Source organism: Myotis davidii, unplaced genomic scaffold (assembly GCF_000327345.1).
Source record: "Myotis davidii unplaced genomic scaffold, ASM32734v1 scaffold46, whole genome shotgun sequence".
Classification (NCBI taxonomy): Eukaryota; Metazoa; Chordata; class Mammalia; order Chiroptera; family Vespertilionidae; genus Myotis; species Myotis davidii.
In genome coordinates, this window is record NW_006383006.1 from 12499188 (window position 1) to 12509714 (window position 10527).

Sequence of the window (10527 nt, forward strand, 5' to 3'; positions counted from 1 at the left end):
CAGTCATGAAGCCAGGATTCAAAAGGAGGCCATCTGAACCTCGAGCCCGCGAGCCTTCCCACGCCCACACGGCCTCCTGGCTTTGGTGCAGAACGGGGATACCACCATCTACCTCCCAGGGTTACTGTGAGACTTAAATGAAATAATAAACACAAAGCTCCAGGAACACAGTGGACATCCAATACTCGGAAGCTACTAAATAACTCAAGGTCACACATCCGTGGTGAAACCACGATTTAAAGCTAGCTCTGTCTGAATCTTGTAATTCCCGGGAGGGCGGAGGAACTGAAAACCTTTTCTTGGCTTCAACTCAAACAGAGTCAGTACGGACCTTCCCTCGGCCCCGTAAAGGGCGCCTCGGGGTCAGGGGACACACCACAGGCCTCTTCCAAAAGGAGGGGCGCCCGGAGTCGCTTTAGGAAGATTTAAATTCAAGCAGCTTTTCTCACCTGCCGCGCTGGCTACTTCCACGGACTCAGTGCCCGCCCCCGGAAGTGACGTGTTACGCACGCGCCGGAAGTGGGCTTGCAGACTGGGACCAGACGTCGCGGACGCTGGTGGGCCTGAGGCTCCGTGTGACGCCGTAGACCAGGCAGCTTCTCGGCTTTAGGAGGCGTCCATTGCCATGACGGCCCAGGGCAGCCTGGTGGCCAACCGAGGCCGGCGCTTCAAGTGGGCCATTGAGCTGAGCGGGCCTGGAGGAGGCAGCAGGTGAGGAGCCTGGGCGGAGGGCCTTGCCCCCAGGACTGCCCCGGAGGCATGGAACCTGGACTGGATGGGTGGCACCAAGAAGGCTCCTGGGCAGCTAGCGGCGGAAGCCGTGGAGGTTTTTGTGCCCAAAGGATGCCTAGTTCCGCTTTCCCAATAGGCAGGGATCTGACGAACCTACAGGAGGGGTTGATGGAATCTGGGTAGGTGCACCTGAAGATCTTAACTCCTAGGGGTAGTAGAACAGGAAATGTGGGAGTCCACAGCTTTAGTTTATTTTTTCTTCTTTAAAAAATATTTTTATTGATATTAGAGAGAGAGGAAGGGAGAGGGATATAGAAACATCAATGATGAGAATCATTGATTGGCTGCCTCCTGCAGACCCCCTACTGGGGATCAAGCCCACAACCCCGGGCCTGGGCCCTTGACCCGAATCCAACCGGGACCTTCTGGTTCATAGGTCAAGGCTCAGCCACTGAGCCGTGCCCGCTGGGCGAGCAGCCTGTTTCTTGGTTTGCTTCTTTAGGGGCCGAAGTGACCGGGGCGGTGGCCAGGGCGACTCGCTGTACCCCGTTGGTTACTTGGACAAGCAAGTGCCGGATACCAGCGTGCAAGAGACGGACCGGATCCTGGTGGAGAAGGTACAGAGGTATAGATGTCGCCGTCGTTTGGGGGCTAGTCCTGGCCCACCCACCCGCTCTTCTCTCCCAGACAGCACATGAATATCTTACTGTAGATGGGCCTTATCCTGAATGTTTTAGTAGCTCAACTGCTTGAGATTAATGTGTTAACAGTAGTTTACATATCAGCTCCAAAAGTGCTTAAGAATTGGAAAAAGAAAAGACATTTAGAACCTAAGGCATAAGAAAGTAGGTTGAAAAGTATTTATTGGTGGCAATGCCTTTCAGTTGAAGTCATCCTTTTGTCCTCTAATTTCCTTACACCACATCACCTGCCAGGATATTCTGTTGGCTCATCTTCAAAATAGATTCAAAATCTTACTGCTTCTTATTGCTTTCACCTATCATCCTGGTCTAAGCTACTACCATCCTTCGCCCAGATCTTCATTGTTGTGGGAGCAGTACGTGCATTGTAGGGTGTTTAACAGAACCCCTGGCCTCTACCTATTAGATGCTAAAAGTGCCCTTCCCCATTTGTGACAACCAAAATGTCTCCAACTTTACACCTGTCTCCAGGGAGGTGAATCGCCCTTCTGTTGAGAACCACTGATTTTTAAAGAGCACAATCTGATGAGCTTTAATAGTGGTATACCACCTTGAAACCACGATTATCTTGAAAGAACATTTTCTTCTTCTCCAAAAGATTCCTTGTGCCCCTCTCTGCCACAGATTTCTAATTGGTCTCACTACTTCCCCTGTAGTCTAGTCCCAGCACAGCAGCCAGTACTATGATCCTTTTAAAACATGAGTCAGATCATTCCTATTAAAACTCTTCTGTAGCTCATTTCGCTTATTGTAAAAGCAAGTCTTTGTAATGTCCTACCTAACTCTATATTGACTAAGCCCCTTGTAACATCTTTGACTTAATCTCCTATCACATTCCCCTGTATTTATTATTTTTTTTATTGATTTTTAGAGTAAGGGAGAGGGAGAGAAACATCGATGTGAGAGGGAAACATCAATAGGCTGCCTCCTCTATGCCTTCTACTGGGAATCAAGCCTGAAACCCAGGCATGTGCCCTGACTGGGAATGGAACTGGCAACCTTTCAGTGCACCAGATGACACCCAACCGAGCCACACTGGCCAAAGCTAATTTTAGTTTTTAATCCTCTACCAAGGATATGTTTTTATTGATTTTTAGAGAGAGAGAATAGGAGAGAGAGAGAAACAGAAACATCAATGGGAGAGAAAAACATTGATGAGCTGCCTCCTGTAGGCGCCCCAACCTGGGATCAAATCCGATTAACCTTTTGGTGTATGGGACAACTCTCCAACCAACTGAGCCACCTGTCCAGGGCTACCACTTTCCCCTCTGTTCACTGCAGTCTTGTCAGATTAGCCTCCTTGCTGCTGCTCACATATGCCAGGCAAGTTCCCATCTAAGGATTTGTGTACTTGTTTTTCCCTTTGCTGGAATACTCTTCCGCAGCACCTGTATGGCTTGCTCTCTGATCAATGAAGCCTACCCTCATGGCACTCCCTATCCTGTTTTCCCACTTTACATTTCTCCGTGTCATTCATATACGTGACAGTTTACTTATTTTACTAACCATCTTTTCATTAATTTAAGCTCCAGGTTTTTGTCTCCTAAAAGCCTAGAACAGTGCCTGCACTTTCTTTCCCCTCAGCTTGCTATTCAATACTAAGCGATTTGTTTCATAAAATTCCAGTGATTTTTCACAACAGGAAAATGACAGCTATTCTCAGTTTTTTTCTTGATAAGTATCATTTTTCATCTTGGTATCAAATTGTAACATAATACATGATAGTTAAAGTATTAACATGGCTTGATTTTAAAGGTAGATTATCATAAAATACTTTAGTTCTGTTGTATGGATGATTTGATATTTAAACTTAGAAATGATCTATGTAAATTACATATTGGGAAACTTTAATTTCAAGTACGAGCATTTATTCTTTTAATGTGAGTAAACACAAATGGATAGTGGTATATTATTTTTATATAGTTAGATTTGCTTAGGATTTTTGCATTTATGTTTATGACTGATAGTGGTCTATAAACTTTTCTCATGTCCTTGTCAGGTTTTGGTATTTATGAGATCCCATGTAATGAGGTGTAGAGTGTTCATTTTTATTTTCTAAGTTTGTATAAGATTGGCTTTATTTTTTCCTTAAATGTTTGAAATTTGCCAAGGAAAACCATCTGATGGGCTTATAGATTCAGTTTCTTAAAACAGTTATGGGATTATTTATATTTCCAATTTCTTATACCATTTAGGTAAGTTGTATTTTTTTTATGAATTATACCATTTCCTAAAATTCATAGTATGATCACTGTAATATTTGCAAAACCTAGAGATGTCCCTTTTTCATTCCTGATGTTGAATTTTTATCTTCCATCCTTTTTTCTTCATCAGGCTCACCAGTATGACGTTATTAATCTTTTTTAAAAAACAACCGTCGGCTTGATTTAACGACAGTTTCACTAATTACTACTCTCATTATTTTCTTCCTTTTCATTTGTTCTTTTTCTAACTTATTGAAATAGATGCTTACTTTATTTTTAGTCTTCTAATCTGTATTTAAAGCTATAAATTTCTCAGAGTTCTAGCTATGTTCCACAGTTGTTAAAATGTATTTTGATCAGTTAAAAATATATTTTCCAATATAATTTCTTTTGATTCATGAATTATTTCAAGTACATTTGTTAATTTCAACTCATAATGGATTTTTGGTTATCTGTTATTGAATTCTAGCTTGATTCATGGTAATCAAAGAACATGCTTTGTATAATTTGAGTTCTTTGAGTTACTGACACTTCCTTTGTGGCTTAGCAAGTGGTCAGTTTCTGTAAATGTCCCATGTGTGTTTGAGAACAGTGTGAATTCTGCAGCTGTTGGGAGCAATGCTTTATAAATATCAGTTGGGTTCAGTTTGTTAATGTCTTTCAAATCTATATCTTGACTTGTCTGTTAGTTATTGATTGAGGTATGCTAATCTCTCACTATGTGGATTTATCTATTTTCTTTTTTTTTAATTAAAAATATTTTTATTGATTTCAGAGGAAGGGAGGAGATAGAAACATCGATGAGAATCATTGATCAGTCAGATGCACAAAATTGAAAATTGTGTTCATTTGACTTTAACATCAGTGATACAATAAATGTGGGACTGAGGGTAGTGCTCAGAGGTTAAAATTGTGTCTTTGTTTTAGCGCTGTTGGGACATTGCCTTGGGTCCCCTCAAACAGATTCCCATGAACCTCTTCATCATGTACATGGCAGGCAATACTATCTCCATCTTTCCTACTATGATGGTGTGTATGATGGCTTGGCGACCCATTCAGGCACTTATGGCCATTTCAGCCAGTAAGTATTCTTGAACTAATAACCCTTATGAAAGTTTTAAGAATTAAAGGTAAATTCTTAGGCAAAACCCATATTGGAAATCTTTGCATGGCTCTTGGCTAGTAGCGGGGAGGGTGTGCAGGACAGTGATGGTAGTGGTGGTGACATGGAGGGAAAAACAGAGCTTATCATGGATTTTGTTCACTAGTTCTATTTGCTATTTTACTGTGGGCTGGTGTGTATTATTTGTATCTTAATATGTGCCTGATTCGTAATTTTTAAAAAAGTTGTTTTGGCACTTTGTTACCCCAACAGCTTTCAAGATGCTAGAAAGTTCAAGCCAGAAGTTCCTTCAGGGTTTGGTGTATCTCATTGGAAATCTCATGGGTTTGGCATTGGCTGTTTATAAGTGCCAGTCCATGGGACTATTGCCTACACACGCATCAGACTGGTTAGCCTTCATTGAACCTCCTGAGGTAAGGCAAAAGAAAGTTAACTTTGGGGCTAGTTGTAACGGACAGTAAATAGCTGATCCATTTGATGTAAGGGATTAGAGTTGGTATTAGAGCTCATTTCCTTTTTAATCCTCTCCCAAGAGAGAATGAAAGGTGGGTGGAGGGGGGAAAGAGAAAGAGAGAGAGACAGAGAGAGAAAAAAACATTGATGGGAGAGAGAGACATTGATAGGTTGCCTCCTGAAAGTGCCCCGACTTGGGCCAGGGATTGAACTTGCAACCCAGGTACGTGCCCTTGACTGGGAATTAAACCCTTGACCCTTCCGTGTGTGGGGCTCATACTGTAATCGCTGAGCATGCCAGCCAGGGCTAGAGCCCATTTCTTAAGAAATAAGATCCATTAAAAGTCAGGAAGTTATTTTTTAAGGATAAAATAACTTGTGGTTAAAGTATTAAGTACTTGATTCAGGAAGTTATTTCAGTGCTCATTCCCATTCACCTATTCTTCTTGTTTCAGAGGATGGAGTTCAGTGGTGGTGGACTGCTTTTGTGAACCTGAGAAAGCAGCACCTGGTGACCATGTATTTGGATCTCATTTACAACCTTCTTTACCCCCCGTGATGACTCCTCAGCATATTCACCCCTAACGTTATCACTCGTGCTGAAAAGAACTGAAAACACCCTTTTTTCCAGGGTGAGGAGACATCCTAGAAAGATAATGTATATATCACTACAAACACAAAGAAACTGTGCCACAACCCTTGACTGAAAATAATGTAGAAAACTTTATTTATGTTTTCGGTATAGAGCAAAACAACAAATAAAACCGTAACTATGTAAACAAAAGAATAGTTGCTGCTAAACCAAGAACCACAGCAGCATCTCCTTTCAATAAATTAAATGGTCAAGAACAGTGCTTTAAAAATATTATATAGGTTTCCCTTAAATCTGTTTTCCTTAATATTTCACTTCTATTTAACATAAGCTGGGACATAAAACTTCTGTTGGAGACACTTGTGGAAGGTGTGAGAAACTAATGCTGGATTCTGATTATACATGATGAAAAGAAAAATAAACCAGACAAAAAGCACATAAATATAATTACAGTAAATTGCTACTTTAATATCCACAACGGATTTTTAATACATTTAGGGGGGATGAGGATTGGAGGAATTGTTGGGGCCACAGGAATCTGAGGCAGTGGAAGGTACAAAGTAGGCATCTTTCCCCTGCCAAGAGTACCTGTCAAGCAGATGCTGCAGTTCAAACTTCAGCTTTTAAGAAAGCTATAGAAGGCAGAGGGCCAGTAATTGGAAAATGTATGTTATCATAACCTGCCCTGGTAAAGTCATAGCTAAGACTTAAAAGTTGGATCTTATTCAAAAGGCAGGAGGAGGTCTTTTCTTTCTCTTCCTTCTTGAAACACAAAACCCCTTCCCCTAAGGTGCATTCTCATTAAGTTTTCTGTATTGCTTTATTTGCAGTGATTAAAAGAGACAAGATACTTTGTAGACAAACAATATAAGCAACACAGAGACATGAAATGCTCTAGATAGAGATGAGTTTAAATCTGGCCTAATAACCATTTTCCCACGTAACAATGATTTTGTATTTAGGGGCTGAAGTAGTGGCTATATTAATAGCCATGAATTCCCTTATCCCTTTAAAAGATTCTTATAGAGCTCTAACCACAAAATGCTTTTAAAACTAACCTTAATTCCGCCAATATTTTTTCCTATATGGAAATACATATAAATATCACTTTGGCCAGAAGGTATGTGTAAATGTAGAGGAATTTCTGGGCAGGCAGACTTTTAGAGCATGGATCTTCAATATTTTGAATCCTGGGGAACCTGTCCTACTGCTGGACTCAACTAAACAATGGAGTGTTGCAATGGAAGCAGTGAATAATGCTTCTATCCTCTGTAGGAAGGAGCAGAATAAAAGACAAAAATTCTGTCTGCTTTGCTACCATGACGGCCTGAAGGTTGAAAGAAAAGTAAAAGGAATACATTGAAATGACTCAATTAAGTCATATTGAAGGATTTTCTCTGTAAAGGTCAAATGAACAGTCTGCTGGTACTTAGGTCAGCTTGCTCCATATCCTAATGGGTAATCGAAAAAGTGCCACTATTGATCAGTAAAGTGAAATTCTAAAGCCACAAATATAGGCAAATAGTTTTTCTAAATAACCTATCCACATATATTTGAAATTACCATTTAGTCACACAGAATAATTTCGTTATGCTTGGAAAACAGGTGTTTTTGTGATCAATAAATTAGCAAGTTAGCTAAGCTTGCATAAGTATTTCCATAACATACTTAAAGTTCTAAAGCAAAACTGAAATAGCAGAAGACTGTTGGCTTGGACAGTCTCCTAGTTTAGAGCCAAGTTTCTGCAGTCAGAATGCAGAATTAAAATGGAAAGGCAAATGGGCATACTTGGCATTTAGGTGAGTGCCCAAGTCTTCACTATGGCTTTAGAAATGAGTCCACAGGTTTCTTAGTGAAAGAAGTTACTTGAATAGGCCAATGCCAATTGTATGCCACTTTAGTGAAGTAGGTAAGTGAGTAGCAGCATCTCAATAACTTTGGCACTACTGAAGGAATACGGCTCTAGAACTTCGAATTCTATTGCTGGATTTCCCCTTGAAAAGATAGAAACATTTAGGAAAGAATTTTAGCCAGGCTTCCTAGTGTTTGTTCCTATGATTTTTGACCTGTGTCTACTAACCCAGAGGACATAAAAGAGAGAAGGAAAAGTGAACCTATTGGTCAGTGTACATTATATTTCTTAGAAAACAGCTTGTATGTTTTGCCCATGTCACACAGATAACCAGATTATATTCCAGTAATTCTTAATAGCTATCTTAGAATTTCCTTAATTTGGCCATTTGAAAAGTACCTGAAAGAAATAATTTTTACTCCACTGTTTAAAAATTTCCATGTTAACACTGCCTACATTACAATCTTAATCACAGAGTGGGGTTTGAAAACCAGTAACTGAAATATACAACAACCCAGTATGTGTACATACACTGCTTTTTAGGGGGAAATCTTGTTTTGGAGGACGAAGTAGAAGCTGCAGCCATATTTCGGATTTTGTATATCAGTACCCTAACATAAAATTAGAGTTCTGCAAAGCAGTGGATACACTCAAGAAAACTAGCTTAAAAAGGTTTTCATCTTGGTTTGCCATAGGTTATCTTCACCAGGATGTTAGGTCCCCGTACACTTGGCCATGAATGCCTTAGAATGATGACGTTTTTTCTCTGTTGAACCATGACTTCCGAGACAATCTTTAATGCTGGATATGTACTTGCTTTTTGTCTTCAGTTGAATTTCTGGTATGCCTTCTGACACTCATTTTATTGGTTAGCTTGTTAATTCTAACTTGCCTTAGCTGGTACAGACATGGCTTTAGTAATTGACCATTTTTCTAATGTTGAGGGAATATTTGCTTCTGTAAGGGGGGCAGATCATATGAGAGCAAAAAGCAGAACTGTTGTTACGTTTTTGCACAAGTACTTGAGGCTCAGCTTGTCAAGAATTCACTCAGATGATGTGTATAGGACTCAGGCCTCTAGTTAGTGGGACTGTTAGTAAAGAGCTGGCACTCATGGAGGATGGAAGCCTTTTGGGAAACATGAAGCCAAGCAGAGTCATTCAGGAGGAAATTACGAATAAATGGTGATCACTTCACTGCCACCACCTCGGACAAGGAGGACTCGCTCTAGTCCCTCGGTGAGCACTTCCAGGAACTCCATGTCTTCAGAATTTGTCAAGGAGACAAAGGCAGAAGAAGAGCACACTTTACAACCTATACCATGATAATCAGAGTTGATCTGATTACAAAGCTAAAAAAATCAACATGCTTTTGTTAATTATTGCATACTCAGAATTGGAAGACTGTACTTTGTAATTCAGTTTCACCCTGTGAGTTAATCCAGGGATCTAGTCCTTTTGCATATGGGAGGATTTTTCCACTTGTTGGATTTTTTTTTCTAATTTTTTTTTTAAATAGGGAAAACACACAAGTAATGTGTAAAATAATATGAAGCAAAATAAGCCAAAAACAGGGCAGCTCGTTAAGATTTCTTGAGAACCCAAGTTTTCTAAGTGAAGCTGCTCAAGTAGAATTTTTCTGCCAGCTCTTTTTTCCTTTTTAAAAACTCTCTTCCTTAATGATACTGGTGGGAATGGGTCAGGTGTCACCACTGCAGTGCTGAAGTGGTCTCAAAAAATCCTGGGTTTTTTTCCTTTTATCTCTTTTTTCCCCTCAGAGGAGGGTCCACTTCAGCTGCTTCTCCCCTAATGCCATCCAAAAGAAAGGCTTTGCAAGTGGGTAGAGCCTGAAAAGGAGGAAGGATATGGGTATTCTGTCTCTGGGATTGTCAGAAAGGGTTCCATACACAGTATTAGAAGTAATGTTGCAAATATACCACTTAAAAGCAGTCTCTCTAGGGTTCAGAGAGAACATATAACCCCAACTCCTTAAAAGATTAATCTCACTGCTTTGCAAGAATCCCTGTATAATAAGGCTTTTAAAAGTCTCCCTCTTCAAGAGGAAAATTTTGGCAGGAGCAATCACTTTTATAGCGGCCGAATAGTCACATCTAAAAAGCAAGCTAAGCCCGGCCAGTGTGGCTCAGGAGGTCATGGTTTGATTTCCCGTCAGGGCACATGCTTGGGTTTCAGGCTCTATCCCCAGTGGGGGTTAAGCAGGGAGGAACCAATCAATGATTCTCATCATTGATGTTTCTATCCCCCTCTTCCTCTCTGGAATCAATAAAAATAAAATAAAAAGCAAACTAATATTTTCCCTACTGGTAGCTCCATTCTTGGAAAGGATACAGTTTTCATCACCCTCAGGGTTTCGGGGTGGCCCTGGCATATTCAACAAAACCAACTTTGCTTCATGGGACTTATTAACTATGACCTCATTGAGCTTCACTGCTGTATGCATCCGCCTCACATTGGACTGGTCCCTGCAGAGGGAAAGGGGAAGAAGGGGAGACAGGTGGTTAAGGCAAACAGAAAACTAGGCATATCATCAACAACCTTATAAAACTTGAGATATGGAGCTTTTTTGCTTTGAGTATGAATGATATAATGAACAAAAAGACTTCCTTATAATAGTAACACCTTGGGTTTTCTCACTCTATGTTTGCTTGTTTATACCAGGAACACAGTATAAAGAAGGATGGTTACCTTGTGTTCAGTGTTAATTGGTAGCTGGTATGCATAGGTAAACAACAGAGAGATGGCTGGATTTGGGGTAAAATGAACAGATTCCATCCTGTGTATCCTGGCAAAGGTGCATCTGTGGCACTGATTAGGATACTGTTATGTGATAAGCTTGTGAGCTGGAAAACT

The 10527-nt window shown here is 40.5% G+C and overlaps 2 protein-coding genes across 3 annotated transcripts in view; one reads left to right on the forward strand and one right to left on the reverse strand.

Annotated features, from left to right (window-relative positions):
* The first annotated feature begins 497 nt into the window (after window positions 1-497).
* Window positions 498-6076, forward strand: EMC4 (ER membrane protein complex subunit 4). 2 transcript variants are annotated; one of them, XM_006778125.2, is made up of 5 exons: window positions 499-711; window positions 1235-1349; window positions 4565-4718; window positions 5013-5173; window positions 5669-6076. In XM_006778125.2, exons 1-5 carry the CDS (start codon window positions 626-628, stop codon window positions 5702-5704), a joined length of 552 nt encoding a protein of 183 aa, XP_006778188.1. In that variant the 5' UTR covers window positions 499-625; the 3' UTR covers window positions 5705-6076. The 2 variants fall into 2 exon arrangements, with proteins under 2 accessions (XP_006778189.1, XP_006778188.1); XM_006778126.2 differs by lacking the exon at window positions 5013-5173 and having other exon boundaries at window positions 498-711.
* Window positions 6077-6247: 171 nt separating this feature from the next.
* Window positions 6248-10527, reverse strand: part of SLC12A6 (solute carrier family 12 (potassium/chloride transporter), member 6) — an 84862-nt gene continuing 80582 nt past the window's right edge. Inside the window, exons 25-26 of the mRNA XM_006778178.2 lie at window positions 10006-10155; window positions 6248-8920 (exon numbers count right to left, since the gene is read on the reverse strand). Coding sequence (XP_006778241.1) covers window positions 8829-8920; window positions 10006-10155 — 242 coding nt within the window. The 3' untranslated portion in view covers window positions 6248-8828. The remainder of the gene's footprint in view (window positions 8921-10005; window positions 10156-10527) is intronic.